Source organism: Arachis hypogaea, chromosome 11, assembly GCF_003086295.3.
Source record: "Arachis hypogaea cultivar Tifrunner chromosome 11, arahy.Tifrunner.gnm2.J5K5, whole genome shotgun sequence".
NCBI lineage: Eukaryota > Viridiplantae > Streptophyta > Magnoliopsida > Fabales > Fabaceae > Arachis > Arachis hypogaea.
Genome location: NC_092046.1, coordinates 136,674,046 through 136,697,571, shown reverse-complemented (window position 1 = coordinate 136,697,571; position 23,526 = coordinate 136,674,046). Strand labels below are relative to the sequence as shown.

Sequence of the window (23,526 nt, the reverse complement as noted above, 5' to 3'; positions counted from 1 at the left end):
AACAGTAAAACATGAGCTCATGCATGAGCCCCGAAACAAGAAAGGTAACGAAGATGCCAGAGAGGGTGGCCCACTTAGGCCAAATTAGAGTCAACAAAACATACCGGGTGGGCTCACACACCCGTTAACCGCAAGATATTGGCAGGTACGAGGTTCCATCTTCGACTCCAGAAATCTTGAAGAGACGAAGCGAGGTACGGGTCATTGAACTGTGGCTCGAGCTCGAAACCAAAGAGGGTTCGAACCAAGGTTGCAGCGAAGGCTAGAATCATCTCAAGGTTCAAATATACATGCACGCAGTAGAGGCATGATAGCACCATGGGGTGCATGGAATTCCAAACAGTAGCTCCATTATGACGTAATCAATTTTTGTTTTGACAGTTGAGGTGGTGGTGGTTCCATTTGCGGTCTTTACGAGAGAAGAGGCAATGACGATGAATTATTTGAGAGAGAGTGAGGGGTGGGAAAGACCGAAAGAGGGCCTTTGCCAAATGCCAAGAGTAAGAGCTTGAAGTTTGCGAGCCAAGAGATGAAGGCGGCGAAAGTGCCGGCGAGGTGTAATGTAATGAGAAAAATGCTCTGCAGAAACTATTAATTCGAAGAGGAAGACTGAGTTTGAAAGAGAGCGAGCATATTTGTGCAACCAAAGAGGACATACTCGAATTTATCGACAAAATGATCTCCTAGAGAAGCATATAACTTTCTACCTACCTACAAATCCTCTAATCATTGTTAAGATTACTGGTCTCAGACAGGATTATAAATAAATAGTAAACAAATGGAAAAGGAACAAGTGAACACTGAAGGAGATTTCAGCTAAAATAACAATGACTAAGGATTAAACATCACTGATGGAGACTTCAGTTGACACCTATTGCCAGTCCTTTCGAATATCAAAAGTGTAGGTGATATCCAAGTATGACTTGTTGTCATCATCAACAAACTGAAAGAACAACCACAAACAAAACATCAAGTCAACTAGTGCATTGATCAAGATGAAGGACTCTACTAGAAGATAGGTTATGGACAAATTAATGACTTGCTGAGGCGCCAAAAAAGAAAAGTGACTAAAGAATTTGAACTTCAAATGAGTGTTAAATATATGCACATGAAGTCTGGCAACAACTTTATTAGAACATTTATTGGTTGTTTGATTGACATCAAGTCGGCATTCATTCATTCTCAATTCATTTCCAAACAAATCCAATTTGAACACAGACAAGAACTTAGGAGCTAAGTAACTATTCTTTTCTCAGATAAATTATGGTTTCTAATGCCTCATATCTACACAGCCTATCAATAAAGTTGATTGGCAAGTAAGAGTATCTCAAACAAATAATCTCTCTTCAACCCAACACATGATGATGCAAAAATAGAACACTTGAAGAAAGAGATTTAAGCCAAGAGAAAAATTAAATCCACATTGATGTCTTACTAAATCATGTTATAAATCATAGTGAGCCAATAATAATATCTAGCAAATAGGTTTGTGGGGAAAAGACTTAAAATTACACAACACTTCTCTTGACATTTTTATAGTAAATGCAGAAAAGTAACATTTTTAGACCAATCAATCCTAATTCTGAACTCTGAAGGAATAACACATTATATTGCTAAATCTACCTTAGTTTTGGCAGAGTATGATCCTCTAGCAAATATCCCAGATGGTGTTGTCTCTTCTGGCATCTCATGCGTGTAAGGCTCTGCTTGTGGGCTAAATGTTCCAATCATCTCTTTGGTACTGTCCACTGTAATAAGGCTTAACAGTGAGTTGAAGTCAAGAAACCTTTTTTTTTTCTTTTTGGCTCGGTATATGATTTGAGAGAGAACTTACCCTTGATACCAGTTTTCCACACAGTGTTGGTGTATTTGAGACCGGAAACTATGTTATGGCTAACCTGGAAAGTGAACATGAGCCTGTAATGGCTACCTTCTTTCAAAGTAAACCACGAACCATTGGGATTTCCTGTTTCTGGTATTGGAAGAACAATGTCAGGTCTACCATCTACCTTTATTGCAAGGCTCAGGATCTTCACCTCGGGCTCCAAAGTTTCTTATTTCGTCAATACAAAAGAAATAAAAAAGTTAGGTCCATAACTGATGAAATGGTTCCTCATTAGGTGAAGCTATAGAAACAGGGAAACAAGAAGGGGATTTGAGATTGTTGCCATTCACAAGAAACAACAATTCCCAGTTGAAAAACTATGACTTATCATTTGGGCCAGAAAGAATTATAAAGAGCCTGAATGAATTATAACAATGTCAACTTCTCTTGTGAATCTATGTCCAATTCAGCACATGAAGGAAAACAAAGAGAAACAGAATCACAAATCTAACTTGAAAAGGGAGCAAGGAGTGTTCATTACCTCCAACAGAATTCATGTCGACGCTTCCAAGAAGCTGTTCCTTCCACCTCCTCAAGCTCTCGTCATCCTAATGCATCAACATCATAGATCTTTCAGATATACATATAACGAAGCCAATAAGAAGAAGAACAAGAAGAAGAGGGAGAAGAAGAAGAAGAACCTTGTCCTTCTCGAGCTGCTCTTTCAAGGTGCACTGAGGGCCCAACTCAATCTTCCTGTCGTCGTCATCTTCTTCGTCCTCGGTGAGAGCAACCGAGCTCTCACTCTTGTACCTACTGAGACTCTGGCCTCGTTCATCGCCGCTTTCATCGTCAGTGGCGGCACCTTTCCCGGAGTGGTGGTGCGTGTCAGGGGTAGTTGCATCGTCGTTGCTCTTGTCCTCAAAACCCATGCTGCTTTTTGAAGCCACTCCAATGGCCAAAGACATCAACGCAGTTATAAGTATACTATATACGGCAGTGTTGCACTGGCACCAACGCCAACAACAACTACACTGCGTTCTGTCTTGCGTATGTTAAAACCACCTTCAACAACTTTGGGTGCTATTCTGCAACAAAGACTCGGATAGAAAGAAAGAAAGAAAGAAAGAAAGAAAAAGGCTAATTGGAATATGAGAAGAAAAATGAGCAACGCAAGGGAAGTGGCCAAGAAGGCACAAAGAGAGAGAAAGAGGGTCGGAGGGTGATCCGCAATTCAAAGATATTCAACTACAAATATGGAAACAATTGAGAGAGGGAAAATGGTTTGTGAGATTGGGCTTATGTTCGTCATCTATTATCTATCTCAATCTCATCGTGAAGGTCACTCTCGTAGTTGCAGGGAGCACTACTCTGCCATCTTTGAACGTTCTATAATAAATGGTATGTTAAAACAAAACGCATTTAAACGCAAGAAAAAGAAAACTACTACTCATGTTTGAAAACACACCATGGATAAGGGAATTTCATAATCATGATCTAAAATATGGTTGGTGAACTAAACATGGGTTTTGACTTCTCCAGTCCTTCTTATGGGTAATACCGTTATTATTGCTGTCAAACCATATCATAGGATTAGTCTCCAGTCTTCACTTTTCCTAAGCTGGATACCTAAAATAAATTTGAAGTTATAGATGATAACTTCTTACATCCCCCCTCAAATTTGTAGTTCAGGTGAAAGCGTAATAAGCGTAATATAAATAAAATTTCCATTCAATCTGCCATGCCTCTTTGCTAAAATGTCATATACTATAGGAATATATTTACCGCTAAATGCTAATAGAAGTCGAACGTATACAATTAGCATTTAGAGATATTGATAAGTTTTAATTTTTAATTCACATAGTTTTTGTGTATATATAGAACGGATCAAATTGAGTATCCTAGAATTTAATGTGCGTTGTGCTTGGATGCATTGAGTCCATTATTTTGGTTGAAGGAAAATGAGGACAGCACGTTGCCATTAACAAAATTGAAAATTCCCACAGATGATCATGGTCACACTTCCTCCAATAATCGATATAATCAGGCAGCATCTTAACACACATAAGGATATCATGTAAGTATATACAACAGATGGGATAAAATTTATAAATCATAAAAGGTAGACAAAATAATGCAGCAATCAACTCGAGCATCTTACAATAAATTAAAAATGAATCTGTTGACCTTCTAAATTCAAATACATCCACTACTCAAACATTGTGAATGCTCACGTCATTCTGATGCCCTGTGACATTCAAATTCATCCAGCTCAAATAGATTGGTTATCCTTGGTGAAGCTCAGTGATTGAGAGAGACAGCCATATAAACCATAACGGAAGATGGTGCTCTTAAATGTTAAAATTATGAGACACAGCTCACATGATAATGAAATAAACAAATAATTCCATGACAGACCATTCCATGTAAGGATTATACCCAAAATAATTAAGAATTGAAAAACAGAAATGATGGTAAAGAAACCAAGAGAGCAGTAGAGCACATACCTGATAGGTTCATAGATAAATGAGGATGTGCACCAGACATCTTTCCTGGGCTGTTTTTCAATTGCTTCAGAATGAAAAAAAAAAAAAAAAAAAAATCCTCGTTGTGAGAACCTCCCCTGCCCACATACGAGAGCTTTGTCGAGCCGGCCCAAGTTAGTTGGATTAGGTAATACAACTTAGATGCCGGTGATAAAAAGAAACTAACTTCCAACTTGGCCTTAAAACTTTTATGCTGTTCTATGTATAAAAATTAATAAAAACAAAATCTGCATTTAACATTACAATCTAAAAGTAACTAACCACTACTAAAATGTAGTAACTCCAAAGTCATTTCAGAGACAAAATTTCTTGATTGCAACTTGCAAGCTTTTACAAGATCATAGGTCAACATGAGCATAATTTAGAACCCTAACTGAATTCCCAGGATAACAAAAAGGGTAATAAAAACCTAAGAAGCCAAAGGAAAAACAAAGTTACAAGAATAACATAGCATTCTGCATCAAGGAGGTGATGCCAAACCCGTAACAAACTTGTTACTCACTAGTCACTAGCCCATTTTCTAACAACATTCTCTTTAGCAGAAGCCTGCTGATACTCTTCCTTCTTGAAAAATCCACCAAAATCATGCTGCCTACTGGGAGAACTATTTTTCAAGACTTTCGATGTTACAAAACCAAGCCCATTTCTCACTCCCCGCAGTGCATACAGCAAGGGATTCAAAATGACAGCAACAAGCAAATCACCTTTAGCAATTAGGAGATACTGAAAATGAAGAGATATATTGAAATATAAGAGTTTCTATTATATCTTATATTGTGTTATGAATATATCAGCAGATGCAATGAGTAGAATCAGGAGCTTCTTACCATGAGAGTGATACCAAGGATCGTGAGAGAAGCATATTTTGCTTCTTGCCAAAAATTATCATCATTAGACCAGCCGAAATATCTACCCCAGCCAAACCAACCTCCTCCACCAGCATCACCTCCGCCCCCCAGCTCCTCTCTTCTCTTGATTTCTTTGTCCCACTTCTCAAGTTCATTCTTCTTCCCACTCAGAGCACCTTCTAATGCTTTTCTAGCTTGCTCCTGCCATCACAATTCACTTTCAGTTCCCTATTAAATTTTCCACTTTGACATTAGCATTGTTCTTCCAAATGTTACACATGACAGAAAAAGAATTGAAACTCAGGATTGTACTATTGTTGATTGCCTTGGCATCTAAATGTCATTTGATGACAAGAAATTGCAAATAGAAATTAAGTTGCAAGCTCAACATTATGGAGAGTGGTGACACAAATATAATTATTGAAGATAGTACGAATTGCGGAGTGTAAATAGGTAAATCCTATGAAGAATCTAATAACCCGGCAAAATCGGAAGATACTTATGAGGGGAACTTGCTTTGTAGGACAAATTGCAGGTGCAGTTCATTTCAGCCAATAAAAATTAACGACAGGAACTACTACAAGTTTAGAAATAGTATCAGACTCTAGTGTTATTATTATTTATCATGAGCACGCAATTGATGAACTGCTATGAAGCAAACACACACATATATATAAGCAAAGGGAACAAACAATGAGGATATTGCAAATTATTGTGGAAACTTGTATTATAAAAGATTGAGTAAAAATTTAACAATTGAGAAGAAAGCATGCAGTTAATCGGTATGACAGGGGAATAAAGAAACCTGTCTTCGATTGTCGGAGAAAAGGCAGAAGAATCTGCCATTATATCGGAGGGCCGGGTGGTCGAAGATGGAGTCGGGCTTTGTTTGCGTTAACAAGTGGTTGCGGTGGCGGGAGGAGTTGCTGAAAGTTAGGATTGGAGTTGGCGGGCTTAGGTTTACAATCCCTGCCATTCTCCGATGCCTTCTCTATCTACCACTACCGTCTACCGTCGCTCCCAAATACCTCTATTTACTTGTCGCTTTTGTCCAATCCGTCCTCAAGTAGATGGGAAAGGGTAAGAAATGAAAACAAGAAGTCAAGAACTATTAATCAACATAAATAATTACATCACAATATTACATACATAATTATTCAGGCTGAGTCCATTTTTTAAGTTAAAAACTAATAATTAAAAATTATTAAATAATAATTTAGTTAAATTTATTAAATTATTTAATAATTTTTAATTAATAATTTATATAAAGTTAATGAATTTTTATTTTTTTAATATTTATTTTTTAATTTCACAAATTTTTCTCAGTAATAATAATTAAATTCAATGTTACAAATACAATCAGTCTAATTAATTTCTAATAGAACTCGTATACTTTATATAGATTAATGTTTATTTTTTTGTGTGACTAGATTAATGTTAATTTTGATTATACCATTGTTATTTTAATACTTGTAAATTTTTAATAAGTTAAAATAATAATATTTAAATATAATAAACGCTAGACCAAATTAGTTTCTCTCATCAGTTTAGTGTGAATATTGGGTTAAAAAATTTTGATATGGAAGCAAAATAAGTGATATATTTTAACATGGATAATTTTTTGTGTTTTTTAAAATTGTGGGAGTACACAAATCGGAGGGTCCGATTTGTGTTTAAAAAGTTAAAAAATTTTTCAGAGTGTTTAAAAATTGAAAAAACTCAGAGTACACAAATCGGACCATGCGAGTTGTTTGATTTTAAAATTTTGCTTAAGAAATCGCATGGTCCGATTTGTGGTTGGACAAATATGAATTTCGGAAGCTAGAAAACGGACCATTCGAGTTGTTTGTTGTTGTCAATTTTTTTACTGACAAAGAACTCGCATGATCAAAGTTATGTTCCACTGACACCACATTGCTATGAAGCACTAATATTCCCCATATCCGAATTCAATATCACCTTTATTTCCATATTCAAATTAAAAAGTGCATTGTAAACGGTGGAGAGAGAACAATAAGACGAGTATGGCCTTAGACCATCTCTAATAGAAAATTTATTTTAGTTTTTATTTATTGTTTATTTGTCATAAAAAATAATTTTATATTAATTTTTGTATTATAAATAATAAATAATAAATTAAAATATTTTTTATTAAAAAAATTAATTTTAATTTCTGTTGTAATTTTATTTAATTAATTAATTAAAATAATTAAAATTACTATAATTACTTTTTTTTATAATAATATTATTTAAATTTCTCATTCAAAAATAATTTATTGTTAAAAAATATTAATATTAAAAAAATTATATATAACAATAATACATAATAATATAATTCAAAATTATATTAATTTGTAAAATTATATCACAATAAAAATAAAATATATAGCTAGTTTTGTAATGTGGTTAGCATTTTAAATTTTATAAATAAAAATAAGTAATCTAACTAAAAATTATTTTGTAAGATGTAAAACTTAAATTTATTTTTTTATGTAAACAATTTTAATTAATTATAATTTAATATAATAATATAAATAATATTAAATATTAATTTAATATAATTATTTATATTAATTATTAATTAATAAATTATTAATTAAATAAAAATATAACTATTTAATATAATTAATTATTATAATTATTAATAAATTAAATATGATGAAGTCATTTAATTTTTTCAATGTTAATTAAATTATTTAATTAATTATTGTTTAAATAATTAATATAAATTATTAATTAAGTATAGATATAATTATTTAATATAATTATTTAATTTATTATGATTTTTATATAAATATTTATTTTTATAATAACTTGCCACATGACAAGTTATTATTGGAGGGAGAAAGTCCTGCTCAGAGGCACTTATTCCTCTTGGATAACTTGTAGGGACTCGTTTCTTCTTCTCCAATAGTTGGCCCATGCATCTGTGAGAAAGAGGGCTTCAATTTTTTGTCCGTTGGAGGTGCTCTTACTAAAGTGAGAGATGGTATAAGTACCTAAAAAAAAAATTAGGCAACTTAAGAGCTGGATATACTAAGATTTAGAATCAGCTCTTTTCTTTAAATGGTGGTAGAAATTCACGAAAGAGATTATTCCTTATAGAAAAAGATCATGTGCACGTATAGTATTTTTTCTTCAATTTTATTGTCAATCATAGGGATCACAAATTTACGCACATTATCTATCTAACAGAAATCAATTACACCGGAATGTGAATTTTGAGATGAACTGGAATAAACGTTGAACTTCTAATTCAGGAGAAAACTTCACTAATAGAAGTATCAGTTGTTGAATTAATTTCATGACAGGTTACTGCTAGTTAGATTAGCTATTAGGAGTGAAGATATGTTAGTTTAGATGTTTGATAAAAAGAATATTTATTTTATAAATTACTTTGCTTAGGTATTTAAAATGAATTTGTTGTAAGATGTAAGGAGTTATAGCTATATTAAGGCTATAGAGAGTCTTAGTTCTCCATGATAGAAGGAAGTCGAGCTCATAATAATTTCCGATACACAGTTAATTAGAAATCAGCATGATGACATGTTAGTTAGATCATTTTTTGGAGTTTGCTAGGAGAATGCCAGTATGACACTAGTTAGTTAGAGATTAATTTAAACTTTATAGATATATATATATATATATATATATACACACACCTGCATGTAGTTAGTTAGAGAAGTGAGATTTATCGTATAGAAATGTGAATCCAAGAGAACAATTCCTCTTTCTACGTTCATATCTCTCTGCTTTTTTTCTGTGCATGAGTTCTCCCTTTGCAAGCTCCTGAACGCAACCTTTTTTCATGGTGCGGTGAGCATGGAAGGAAATAAAATTTGAAATGCAATAACTGAAGAAGAAGCCGAATGATGAATCCATTGTTGTGATCAAATTGTTCATCCAACTTCCTGCTCGAAATAATCTTTGTTTTCTCATCTTGATCTACTCTTCATTCTTTTTTCTCTTTTCTTATCTCTATTCTTCTCCTTCACGTTTGAACTCATTCGATAGAGCTGATGAGAGTTACTCTATCTCTCATCTAATCATCACACTGATAGAGATTTGGAGGCTCCGATCACGAGATCAAACGTGAAAGATCCTGGATCTATCTCCAAACCTCTCGAAGAATCCAGTGAAACACAAATCTTGAGACCGTGTCATGGCCGACTCAAAAGTCAATTCGAACATGGAGGATCAACAATTCTCAGCTTCAAATCTTCAAAAATTGGTGAAATTGATGAATCTTCAGCTAGTACTGATGCATAATCAAAGGCCTCAAGCAGGGAAGATAAGCTCGAACCTGCTACAAGATGTTTCGAGTCCATTTTATCTCCAGTCTGGCGACAATCCAAGTATACCTCTCACAACGAATCCATTAACAATTCTAAACTATCCCTCTTGGTCGAAGTCAGTTTTGTTGTCCTTGAAATCGAAGAACAGGTTAAGTTTCATCAATGGTTTCCTTCTAAAACTGGATAGATCTGAAAATTCATTTCAGGCCTGGGACAGATACAATACTCTAGTCTTGTCTTGACTGTATGCATTTATTAGTAATAAAATTTTGCACAGTGTTCTATCATGCAATGTGGCATCTAGCGTGTGATCTCTGGAAAGATCTTAGGCACCGATTTTATCAATGAGACTTGTTTAGAATTGCAGAATTAGAAGAAAAAATATTTTCTATTAAAGAAGGTGATTCCTCCATCACATCTTATTTTACAAGACTCAAAGGCTTATGGGAGGAATTGAATGAATTCCAACCAGTTATAAAATGTGAATGTGATGACTCATGCTTATGCGGCATTGAGCTTATAAAAAAGTATAGGTCTCAGACTCATATTATTTGATTATTGAGAGGATTGAATGATGATTACTCAATGGCCAGGTCTCAGATCATGCTCATTAAACCATTCCCTGATGTGAATGAGGTTTATTCATTACTATTACAGCAGGAGCGCCAGCTAACACGCTCAAGCCATAATGATGGGAAGCTGCTAATAAACACAACCATGAACTTCAATAACTCCTTCAACAATCATTTTGGTGGAAGTAGGCAAGATAACTCACGTGGAAGGGACAGAGAGCGTTCTAACCGAGGGAGAGGCACTAATGGACGTGGTCAATTGAGAAAGTGCTCATACTATGAGAGGACTGGACATTTAGTTGACATATGCTACCATAAGCATGGGTTCCCTTCTCACTACAAGCATAATTCTGACTTTAAAACCATTAACAATGTGAACACTAATGAAGATTTGCAAAAGATCAGTGAGCCTCATTTGAAAGATAATGAGAGCTTAGACTACTTGTTTTTGAAGGAACAAAATAAGCTTTAATTGAGTTGTTCCACAACCATGGTGGCAAGCCTGCTCAAAACATCAATCTGGCTACTGAAATTCATGCCCCCATCCAAAGGTATATATAAAATTATATCTATCTCTAAACATAAATTGAAGTGCATAGATTGGATTCTCGACACAGGTGCCACGGCACATGTGGCTTGTTCTTTAAAATTGTTCACTAATTTTCGAAGAGTAAATCCAATCACACTTCAATTACCAAATGGTTCAAGAATTGTCACTGCCATCAGTGGGACAATTATTTTTCAACTGAATTTCAACTTCAAAATGTTCTATATGTTCCATCTTTTACTTTCAACCTCATTTCCATTTCAAAAGCTACTACATCCCTTTTATGCTAATTTACATTTAATGAATTGAATTGTGAGATCCAGAACAAGATGAGCTTGAGGATGATTGGCACTACTAAACTAACTGCAGGCCTGTATATCTTGGATTCTGCCCACATACATATGTTGTACTCACTCTCACAGCAACCTCAATTAGTAATAAGAAAGGTTGTGTTAATAATGTTGTAAATAAGTCAGATTTGGCAACCCTACGGTATAGTAGACTAGGACATATTTTTAACAATAGAATAGAAGTTATGCAAAAGCACTATGATTTTCTTCAGAGCCAAATGAAACATGTACCTTGTGAACCCTGTCATTTTACTAAGCAAAAGCGTCTTTCTTTCCCTCTTAGCAAAACAAAATTTGCTTCTTGTTTTGATATCATCCACATGGATATTTGGGAACCATTAGATATTGCTTTTAGTTAAGACCGTAAATATTTTTTTTCCATTGTGGATGACAAGACAGATTCACCTGGGCATATTTGATGAAAAGCAAAGTTGAAGTAGTGCATTTAGTTTCCATTTTTGTACAATTAATTGATACACAATTTCAAAAACGAATAAAATGCAAAAGTGATAATGGCAAAGAGTTCCTACTGCACTTTTTTTATAAATCAAAAGGAAGCATTCATCAAACCACTTGTGTAGAAACTCCACAACAAAATGGAGTCATGGAGCGCAAGCATCAAGATATGTTGAATATGGCTAGAGCGCTTATTTTTCAAAGTCATTTGCCTCATCATCTTTGGACGTTTGCTATAGCTCGTGCCATATATATCCTGAACTGTGTTCTTTCTAGCTCTATAAATGCATCAAGCCCCTTTCAAGAAATGTTCCACTCTTTACCTGAGATCTCTTATTTTTAAACATTTGGGTGTTTGGCCTTTGCTTCCACCCTTAGTGTTCACAGAAAAAAATTAGAAAAGCGAGCAAAAAAGGTTGTTTTTTTAGGTTTCAAAATGAACACTAAAGATTTTTTATTGATGGATCTATACTCAAAATTAAAAAGGTCTTTCTTTCAAGATATGTCATCTTCTATGAGGACATTTTTCCTTTTCACCAATCCAATACTTTTAATGATTCACATAGTGCATCTATTTTGGATACCTTGCCATTCTATCATAATGATTTGGTACATCATGCTTCTACACAGTCCTCATCTATTATGCCTCATATGCTGCCAGTTTCTTTACACATACCCTCAAGCACATAAGCACATCATCCTACTCATGCATCTTTAGATCAGCAGGCGTCACCCTCGCATTCTCCACACTTGCATGCTGATCACAACATGCCCACATTAGCTTCAAGCCCCCTATCCACCTCACTATCACATGATCATGTAGTTTTAGAACAACCTCATGTAGACCAGCATCTTAGGCGCTCAAATAGGATTAGAAAACCACCTGCATGTTTCATAGATTTTCAATGTATGTAGGTTCTATGTGAATTAGATTCTAATTCTAGTACCTCATCCTCATTTTCACAGCATCTTATCTCTCAGTTCATTCCATATGAACATCTTTCCCCGTCTCACAAAGCCCTTTCCATCGCCATCGACAACCTCACTGAACCTCAAAGTTTTGAGCAAGCTATTCAGCATGATTGTTAGTGCCAGGCAATTAGGGATGAACTTTTGGCCCTCGAAACCAACAAAACATGGGTCATCACCACTCTTCCAAAGGGTAAGCATACCGTTGGGTGCTAGTAGGTCTTCAAGACCAAACTCAAGCTAGACGGCTCGATAGAATGCCACAAGGCCAGGTTGGTGGCCAAGGGCTACACTCAATTAGCTGGATTTGACAACTTTGATACATTTTTTTCTATTGTAAAAATGTCCACATTTCAAGTTTTGCTGGCTCTCACAGCTCAAAAGGGTTGGTTCCTTCCCCTCGGTCTCTCCGCACTTCCCAATAGTGTGTGCAAGCTTGAGCGTTCTCTCTATGGTCTTAAGCAGGCCAGTCAGCAATGGAATCATAAATTATGCTCAGTATTGAAGGCATCAGGTTGCACCCAATAGCAATTTGATCACTCTCTATTCACCAAAGGCAGCTCCACTACCTTCACTGACCTTTTGGTATATGTTGACGATCTCGTTCTTGCTAGAAATGACATGAAAGAAATTGAAAGAGTGAAAGCCCTCTTGGATGCCAAGTTTAAAATCAAGGACCTGGGGTTTCTCAAATACTTTCTTGGGTTTAAAGTTGCAAGGAGTAGCCAAAGCATCCTTCTCTACCAACATAAATATGCAATTGATCTCTTAGATAAGTTTGGCCTTTTGAATGCCAAGCCCACCTCCACCCCGATGAATTACACTGCTCCCCTTTCAAAGTGTGCTGGTTCACCCTCGTTTGACTTGACTCCTTATTGCAGGCTCATAGGGAGGTTGCTTTACTTGATGAATACTCGTCCAGATATTAGCTTTGCTGTTAACAAGCTCAGCCAATATCTGGATTGTGCCACGGACATGTATTTCAAGGTTGGGTTGCATATCTTGGAGTATATCAAAGGCGCTCCAGCAAGAGGAATTTTGTTCTCCACTACCTCTGACTTATGCCTGATTGGCTATTCTGATTCTGATTGGGGAATCTGCCCCAGTACAAGGCGCTCGGTGTCCGGGTTTTGTTTCTTCTTGGGTTCCTCTATTGTCTCATAGAAGAGTCGAAAACAGCTTACAGTGGCGCGTTCTTCTGCGGATGCAGAATATCGCACATTGGCACTGGCGACATTCGAAGGGAGATGGCTCACGTACATTCTCAGAGATTTGCAAGTCCCCTTATGTAAGCCGATTACCCTATTCTGTGACAATCAATCCGCGATTCACATTGCTTCAAACCCAGTTTTCCAGGAGCATACCAAGCATATCAAAATCAACTGCCACACTGTTCAAAATCGAGTATACGATGGTTCTTTGAAGCTGTTACCAGTCCCTTCCTCTGAACAAGTTGTCGATATTCTCACCAAGAGCTTGGCACCAGGGCCGTTTGCAAAGATTCATTGCAAGATTGGAATACATGACATTCATGTTCCAAGCTTGAGGGAGGTAGATAGAAGGAATTCGAGCTCATAATGGTTACCAATACACAATTTGTTAGGAATCAGCATGATGACATGTTAGTTAGATAGTTCTTTGGAGTTTGTTAGGAGAATGTCAGCATGAAACTAATTAGTTAGAGATTAATTTAAGCCTTGTAGATATTTATAGTCACAAAACACTATATATATATATATATATACACCTGCATGTAACTAGTTAGAGAAGTGAGATTCATCATATAAAAATATGAATACAAGAGAACAAACTTTTTTTCTATGTTCATATCTCTTTGCTTCTTCACTGTGCATGAGTTTTCCCTTTGCAAGCTCTTGAATGCAACCTTTTATCACTCCAAGAATTGAATTCTTTAAATGGTTTGTGTAAATGGGGAGGTTAAATAGGAAAGACCGATTAAGTAGAATATATGTGATTAACTGCAAAAATAATGTTAGTGTATGATAAAAAAGATGAAACAGTAAAATGTGTTTAGATTAAAGAATTTTACAGATGTTAGGCAGTGCAATAGTGCCATGTACTCTGAAAGAGTTTTTTAAGAGTTGGATTACGATTTTAACATGAAAAAGAAGTTTAAAAAAAATAAGTCATTGGCTTTTATGCAATAGTGTGAAATATATGGTTGTACAAGAATGAAAAAGTCTTTTAGTAGTTAGCTATAGGTGGAAGAGAAACAAAGAAGAGTGAACGAAAATGAAAATGATAGACTAAAATATGTGTAAGAATATATTACAATTTTTTTTATTCACTTTATCTATCTGTTTTATTTTTAACTCTTATAATAAATTCTATTTTATTGTGTTGAGATATTTCTTTTAAAAAAAAATAATTCGGCTCGCAATTATTCTATTCAAAAGTTAATTTTCATTATCAAGAATTATAAAGATAAAAATAATTTGTAAATGTATTTATGAGAATTATAAAGATAAAAATAATCATTAATCCTACTATGACATTGTTTTGAAAATACTTATACTTGGTATGGTAAAGACTTTAATTTTTGAAAATAATTTATAAAAATTAACTTTTAAAATCTAATATTTTAAAAGTTATAGTATTTATATTTGATAAATAAAATTAAAAATATCTTTTAATAAATACAAACAACAGTAATTGTATTTAGTAATATAACATTAAAAATTAAAAATATTATAATAGATATAACTGTAATAGTAAATTTAAAAATTTATTAATATATGAGATTATATTAAACTTTTAATTTTAATAAATACAAACTAATTTTTAAAAATTCTATCTTAAATACTTTCAAAAGAATTTTTATTTTTAAAAAATGCAAATACAAACATATAATTTTTTATTTATTAAATATTAAATAAAAAATTTATACTTTTTAAAAATACAATCATCTCGTTACAAATTTTTATCAAACCAAGTCTTATTCTAACTACAACCACTAGACTTTCTTTTCTTATTTATTAGAGAGATGATTAGGAATAAATTTTAATTTTAATTTTAAATCATTTCAATCAAGATAGAAATAATTTGGAGTTTCTCCCATTGGAGTTGCTCGAAGTTACCAATAACACCAAGGAATGGAACCATAGTCTTTTTTGTTGGTCCATTAGATCCCGCCCCACGAATTCCAAATCCTTTTAATTAGTTTACCAAATTCCCCAAATCCTTAACCACTCGTTGATTCCTAGTTTCCTACATTTGGTTTCAAAGTTCAAACCATGCCCTCCTCTTTCTCGAAGGTAAAAAGAATTGAAGAAGAACAAAAAATTAAACAAAAAACTGAAATTGGCAATTGCGTAATTTAACATCGCTTTCACTTTACCCCACTCTCCTTCGTTAAAAGAGGAAACGGTTTCATTCGGGTCCTCCACTTTATCCATTTGTCTACTCTCATATCATTTCATCCTCGTCTAGTCGTCTTTAACCTCCCTACAAGATGCCATTGCAAGTTTTCTACCTTTTTATTCTTTTTACATTTTTACCCCTCAACCACTCCTCTCTTTTCCCCTTATCAATCCGTCAAAATTACTCTTTTACACCTGTCTGTCAGCAGAAAGCACAGAGTGGATAAGATCAGGGCATAGTTGTCATTTCATCGGCCATACCATTTATGAATCTGAACAAAGGGTATTTTGGTGATTTCGGTGTTATAAAGAGAGAGATAGACAGAGACGAAGAGAGAGAAAGAGACAGAGACAGAGAGAAGCAGCTAAGAATAGAGAGAGAAAGAGAAAGAAAGAGAGAAGGGTATAGCCGTTTGTTTTTCTGTTGGTATATGAAGGTGAAGTGAAGAAGAGAAAGAAATGGTGTCGGACCAGGAAATAGCGAAAGGGGTAGAGTCTCTGCTGCGTCACTCGGAACCAAACTCAATCACAACGCTGAACGGCGTTGTTCAGCAGCTGGAAGCAAAGCTAGGGTTGGACCTATCGCACAAGGCTGGTTTCATCAGAGACCAGATCGACCTTCTCCTCCGCCCACAGCATCAGCAACAGCAGCAACAACAACAGCATCAGCAGCAGCACCACCATCTACAGCAACCGTTTGTTTCTCCGCCATCCAAAGACCATTTTGCCCCTCACCATCAACCCCAACCACATTTCCCAACCACCCACTTTCCTCCCCATTTTGCCCTCCATCCTCACACCGAGATCAACTTCCAGCAACCGCCCCACTCCCACCCACCTCCGCCGCAACCCCCATCGCAGACTAAACCCCAACACTACCCTCACAATGCCGATGTTCTTGCCCTTCCTCAGCCTCAACCACCCAAAGAAAGGTGACATTTTTTTAATTTAGTCTTGAACTTAAGAACTGTGTTTTCTTCTTTGTTTTTAATTAATTTAATTTTTGTCGTTGTCGCGTAAACTAAGATCTTAGGTTCTAGGCTTTTGTTTCCTTAGATTTTGGGTTTAGAGTTGTTCGCTTTCGTCCGAGGTACTGTTATGAAGATGTTGGGTTGGTTTTCTGTTTCGGTGGCAGTGGGAGCATGGTCCCATTTTCTGGAAACTGCTAATGGTTGGGGGTTTTATTTTGCTATTTTATTGGAAGGCGTGGTTCATTTTTTTTGTTATAATTTTGTAGCTATTTACCCACTTGTTTTGTAAACTACTTGTTCTTGTCATGTCCTTTTCCCTATTACAACGCTATTATTTATGTTTATTGGAATACCCCCCTTTCTTTCCTTTCTCTGTCTCTACCTTAGAAAAATAGAAACTGCTCCCTTGTTGTTTTCAAGCTTTCTCTTGCTGCTGTTGTATAGTTTATATTATTTATTCTTATGCATTGACTAGGAATCGTTCTGTGTCATATTTTTTTGCATATTGATATCTGAGTATTTGTCGCTTGCCATTTTTTCTTTTAAAATGTGTCATTTATTATTCTGTGACAATTACAACTAGATTTACTCAGGTAGCCACAGCTTAGATAAACATGAACGATACCGGTGTTTTGCTTGTCCATGCTATACTGTGACTGTGGCTTTCTTCTATTCTTTATTTTTCAGTTTGATACCAATTATCAGAAGCGATAGTACTTGCTTATTGCCAAAGTACTGCATCCAGTTGCTTATATTTTTGCTTTTAAGTTAATGAAAGGCATGTGTTTGAGTAATCCTTCTGTAAAAGGGATAGTTCTTCATGACTAGTTTATGGGATGAATATCTATGACATGATTTGGTTGTATTATCCGTTACAAAATGTTTTAACAGTGTTTCAACCGGAGGCAAAAGAAGAGGCGGCGCTGGTGGACTTAACAAAGTTTGTGGTGTTTCTCCTGAACTTCAGGCAATTGTTGGTGAGCCGGCATTGCCAAGAACCGAGGTAATCTTTTTTACTCAAACTAGCATAATTAGTCAAGTGCATCCTGCATTATTTTTCGAAGCTTTAATTTTCATTTATGTGAAGATAACCACTATTTCATGAAAAGTACTTTGAAAAACTTAGATATATTCCAATTCAGATTGTGAGGCAGCTATGGGCCTACATAAGGAAAAACAATCTCCAAGATCCTGGTAACAAAAGGAAGATCATTTGTGATGATGCACTGCGTGTGGTATTTGAGACCGACTGCACTGACATGTTCAAGATGAATAAATTGCTGGCCAAACACATCATCCCACTTGGACCTACAAGTAAGTAAATAGCTAAGTAAAAAAAAAAAGTAGGCTGCATTATTATGTTTACAACTTCAATTTTGCTGATACTTTATCACTTATGTCTTTCACTTTTGTCACTTCAGAGGAGCCTCAAGCCAAAAGGATCAAGGTAGATACTGAACCTACAGTTGAAAGTGCTGAACAGCCTGAACCTGCCTCTTCTACCGTAATAATATCTGAAGCTCTTGCCAAATTTTTGGGCGCTGGGGAAAGGGAGATGCAACAATCTGAGGCCTTAAGACTTGTTTGGGAGTACATAAAGGTTAATCGTCTGGAGGTTTGTAGCCATGTCCAACCCTTGAGAGTTTAACACTCCAATATTTCTGTTGTGGTCATTTTCAATGAAACTGTAAACTTTTTTGAGCAAGTTTTTGGATTCAAATTGTGGTTGAAAGATGAAAATAAATAATAATAAAAAAAATTAAGGAAAGAAAATTTAAGAGCTGTTGTCACATTATGTTTTTGGGAAAAAAATTGATTTAAGAAGGTTGCTGATTGTTTTATCTAAAATTTGTTTGTAGGATCCTTTGAACGGAATGGTGATATTATGCGATGAAAAGCTTCAGGAGCTGCTTGGATGTGAAAGCATATCTGCTTTAGGGATATCAGAGATGTTGGGACGCCATCATCTATTTAAACAGTCTGACACCTGTTAGATCTGATCACTTCTTGTCATATAAGGTTAACCCTTTTTACACCTTTTAATTTAACATTTTTTCATTGTCCTAATTGGTGGTCTCTTTCTTATCATTTCCTTAGATCTGTTTCCAAAACCAGTTTCTCTAGTAGTATATCCTCACGATAAGTGTCCTTCGCTCTTTATACAAGAATTGAATAACATGGAACATGTAACTTTCAACTGTTTAGGTATCATGGATTCTTGAATTGGCATGTTACTTATCAGTTTCATCTCTAAATTCCATTTTCCCTTGATCCTTAATGGTTTATACTTAGCTCCCAACTCATGCCATATATGTATGTCATGGTGACCATTAAACATTGCTTGTTATGGCAACTGCATATAGAATTTGACAAATATGTTTTTCTGTGTTGTTCTAATTGCAGGGTATGGGTCTGCCCGAAGCTTTAGAAACCTGTTTCTACTTGTTGCTAGGTTCATATAGGAAGTTGTTACTTATTTGGCTGTAACTTGTTACTTTAATCACTTTGTTCGTTGACATATTTAGATTTTATGTTATCTGACGACAAAATATTAGGTACATTGCTTAGAATGACAATGTTATTGTAATGTTGCGCTAGGCAGTCAGGGCAGGGAAAGTAGTATATTTTGTATTTACGAAGTGTGGCCTTTCGTCCTGGCCCTTTAGGTTTCCCTGTGCATTTTATTTTGTATTGTGAGTTCTCAATGTCTAACATGACCAAAGGAAAACTGAGTTCCAATTACTAATACTATTGTACATTGAGATACACCCAAATGCACCTTGCTATTAGACTCCACACTTGTACAAATCGTGTTGCATAGACGTGATCCAATTATTGTCTTGCACCTAATATTAGATCTTAAAATCTTGATATTTCATACCTATCTTGTGGTTGTTAGATGTCTTGCATTTTCTAGACATCGCGTATGTAATTCAATAACTATGTAACAGTCATTATCTCCTAACTGATTATGTAAGGCATCAATTTTGCCCTATCACATTTCAATCCACATGTTATCTTTAAAAGTTAATTCATTTGTTCATTTGAATTTAGTAAAATAAATCTTCAATTAGGGGTAGTAATATGTATCCTATCTGCAGGTATCCAAACTCGATCTGCAATTTTATATATTTATATAAAAATGTTTCAAGAGATCTTTAGCCACTAAAAAAAGATGATTAATTGATAATTTAATATTTTTTTATATAAAAATTAGTTTTATTTTAGATTTTTTTTTTCAAAGATATGAAAATTCGAACCTGCAACCTTTTAATTGAGTATGGGGAGACTATGCCATTTGAACTATTGTTTCTTGGCAGTTTTATTTTAGATTATTATCAAGTTATATAATAATATTATATTTTTTTAATAATTTGCGAGTAGAGTTGGGTACCTATAAGTTAAAATTGGATAGGATTAAAATCGAGATATTCTCAATTTACCAGTAGTATTAGGGTTGGATTCAAGCCTGCCCTACCCATTGTCAATTTGTCACCCTTATTTTCAATCAATTGTGAGAGCGCATTGATAACGCACCTTAACCAGGCCCATTATCTCTGAAGCTCGTACCGCATTAACGTCTAATGGAGGACACAAAAATCATCAAAAAGGAAAAAAAACGGAGGACGTAAAATGCCTGTATGCTTTGGACTTTGGCGTTTTGTGTAATCGTGTTTAGGGTGTTTTTTTTTTTTTTTTTTTTTTTTGAAGTGTTTAGATATTTATTTTGCTTTTAAATATGAATATACTTTTGGATCAAATGAAACCTTAAAAAATAATAAATATTTAAATAAAATAGTATAAAATAATTTTTTATTTCTAACATATTAATACTTAAATCCAATAATGTTAACTCAAAATTTAAAATATTTATAAGCTTAATTAATTTTACATTTTTTTATTCTTAAACACATTGAATTAAAAAATATTAATATGAGAATACTTAAATAATTTATTTAATCATAAAATAATAGTAATATAATTATTTTAATGGTTGATGTGATTTATTTAAATTTTAAAATATGAACTAAAGTAATATTAAAAAATGAATGCTTTTTTAACAATTATACACTCCTAACGTGATTTTAGCTAACATCACGTTTGACAAAAGTCCTATGAAAATACAAAATTATATTGAAACCAACTTTGAATAAAATCTAATTCTACAAAATCAAATTAACACCATCATCCATTTACAAACACGACTCCAAACATAAACAAATTCCACCAACTTGTGAGTCACGTATCAACTATCAAAGAACAAATATCAAACCCATGTAACCTATAGTCGTGACTTGTGAGACACTTCTTTAGGAGGTTGAGACTTTGGATAACCTCAGATCAAGATTTCAATATGAACTTTGATGATGCCATGGTGCAATTAGGTGTGTGCTTGTGCGTTTGTTTCAACCTTCAATGATGCTTTAACGTTTGTTTCCTGAGATTGGGATTGAGAGACTAAAACTGAGTATTGAGTTTGGTGATTAGAAATTAGAATTAAAATTTCAATTGTAGAACACAAAATTTTAGTCTTTTTAGTACTTTCAGAAAGTAAGAATCTATGAGACTAAAATTTTTAAAGATGAAGATTGAAATTTTAATAATATACTTTTTTAAAAAATACTCTCTTTTAACTTTTTAAATGTCAAATGCTCAAATCTATCCCTTAATCTTCATATTTATCTTAAAATAAATATGATTCTGAGACATAACTAAGTCCTGTATATTTTACACCAAACACAATATAAAAACTTAATTTAATCTCAACCTCTTAGTCTCTGTCTCTTAGTTTTAGTGTCTCTTCCAAATAAATATTAAATAATCGTATTCAACAATCTACCAATCCTCACGTCATCGGTATTTAACTTTAGTTTCATAATAAGCAACTATGTTTAAGAAGAGTATATTTTAATTAAATGAGTAAAATTTAATCATATAATTTTTTACATTTTATATGGATACTTTAAATTTATAAGAACAATTTATTTTTCTGGTTTACTAATTTACGGCACTATAACATAATTTACATATCACATACTAAGCCCAAGTATATATCTTTTTAAATGGTCATAGTTTATAATTTGAAATAACCATTATATTATATTTAATAGTCTAAAAAATATTGCAACTGTTTTTTTAGCACATTAGCATTAGTCGAATATAAAAAACTAATCTCTCATTTGAGGAGTTCACGAATACCAATAAATATATATTAGATCATTTAAATAATATTACATTGAGTGGATATCGTTTTCACGAAAATTAAAAAATTGAACAAGTAATTATCAGATTAAATGCCTAATTAGATTAAAGTAACTTGGATTGATGAGGGCAAAATTTGTATCTTGTTTGAAATCTTGAGTGTTTGAAAGCCAATAAATTTAGATGTTGATTGGAAAAAGACAGTGACGTGAGAGTCGAGAACTTTGAAGATGTTTATACTCTTAAAAAAATCAAACCTTATTTATTTATTTTGAAGTATGCAAAATTTTTTTATGACAAATCTTTAGTAACTAATTTTCAATTTCTTGGTTCTTTAGTTTCTCTTTAATCAAATAGTTGTCAGTTAATTAATTAAAGAGTTTAAACACAAAAATTGATTTAATTTTTAATAAGATTTAAAAGTAGTTCTTAGGTCGAATTATATGTCACGTATTCAAGCTAGTATTGTCTAGTTAAACCTTAGAAGAAAACACAATTTTTGAAAGTTGTTCTAATCCTAATTATATGTCATTTATTCAAAATTAGAGTGATTGAAAATCATGCATGTGTCACACACTAATCGAACCACTATTCCTAGCCGAATTCAAAGAGTCATGTGAAAAAGTTTTCAAGTTTTAATTCAAATATCAAATTTTTTTTATTATAATAAAAGAATTCAAAAGATATTAGTATACCTTTCGATACCACTAATTCGAATAAAGAATGAATAACTTAATCATGAAATTATTGATCAATGCAAGACTTCAAAATAAAATAAACTTAGATTAATAATCCATAGAAAACATAAATAGAGCTCCTAACATTTTGACAAAGGATTAGTTACCCATGAAGTAAAGAAAGAAAACAAGAAAAAAACTATGCTGAGGAATCGAATGTCTGGATTTGGATCTGAAGATCTTCCTTCTGGATGCCTCTTGTGAACCTTATTCACTTATTTATATCCTAATTCTAGAATTCAAATTCAAAAGTAGTTATAATCTTATCTCTCGGAAAGAAAGATAAGATAACTAACTACTTACTTCAATTTCAAATCGAAACAATAATTCAAATCTAATTTAGAAACAAATCCTAACAACCAAATCTTTTATGTTTCTAGAATAAATTAATAACTAATCTTCTAGAATCTTGAATCTTTTGGATGTGATTAAGGTTTCTAATGATGTGTGTAATTGAGATTGAGCCTTAATAATCTTGCATCTTGGGAGTTGGACTTGTTAGAATGCCGGGCTTGCATAGAGAAATTTGGGCGTAAGCCCAAAATACACCTTTAGGAGATACATACGCCGGGCGTGGAGTGCATGTCCGCCAGGTGTGCATTTGGAGATGTTTGGGGCGCTGTTTTTCGTGTCCAATTGATGATGGTAGTGCGTGACTCAAACTAAATGTCCACTATAAATATATGAATATCGTTTTGAAGCTCTAGACGTTAGTTTTTTAACACAACTAAAACCGCCTCATTTGGACCTCTATAGTTCATGTTATGACCACTTGAGTGTGAAGAGATCAAGGTTGAGAACTTGTACGTCGGGCTTGTAATCATGCAT

At 33.8% G+C, this 23,526-nt stretch overlaps 3 protein-coding genes across 3 annotated transcripts; 1 reads left to right on the top strand and 2 right to left on the bottom strand.

Moving 5' to 3' along the window:
* Positions 1-634: 634 nt before the first annotated feature.
* LOC112722841 (rho GDP-dissociation inhibitor 1) lies at positions 635-4,424 on the bottom strand. Its single transcript, XM_025774019.3, has 5 exons — positions 2,527-4,424; positions 2,367-2,433; positions 1,835-2,053; positions 1,624-1,748; positions 635-943 (listed from the first exon to the last, which is right to left on the bottom strand). Exons 1-5 carry the CDS (start codon positions 2,791-2,793, stop codon positions 872-874), a joined length of 750 nt encoding a protein of 249 aa, XP_025629804.1. The 5' UTR covers positions 2,794-4,424; the 3' UTR covers positions 635-871.
* Positions 4,425-4,662: 238 nt separating this feature from the next.
* Positions 4,663-6,311, bottom strand: LOC112722840 (uncharacterized). The gene is made up of 3 exons (XM_025774018.3): positions 6,025-6,311; positions 5,199-5,420; positions 4,663-5,094 (listed from the first exon to the last, which is right to left on the bottom strand). Exons 1-3 carry the CDS (start codon positions 6,193-6,195, stop codon positions 4,873-4,875), a joined length of 615 nt encoding a protein of 204 aa, XP_025629803.1. The 5' UTR covers positions 6,196-6,311; the 3' UTR covers positions 4,663-4,872.
* A 9,766-nt stretch (positions 6,312-16,077) lies between these two features.
* Positions 16,078-19,525, top strand: LOC112722839 (uncharacterized). Its single transcript, XM_025774016.2, has 6 exons — positions 16,078-16,720; positions 17,651-17,762; positions 17,902-18,073; positions 18,181-18,374; positions 18,619-18,778; positions 19,163-19,525. Exons 1-5 carry the CDS (start codon positions 16,248-16,250, stop codon positions 18,751-18,753), a joined length of 1,086 nt encoding a protein of 361 aa, XP_025629801.1. The 5' UTR covers positions 16,078-16,247; the 3' UTR covers positions 18,754-18,778; positions 19,163-19,525.
* The last annotated feature ends 4,001 nt before the right edge of the window (positions 19,526-23,526 follow it).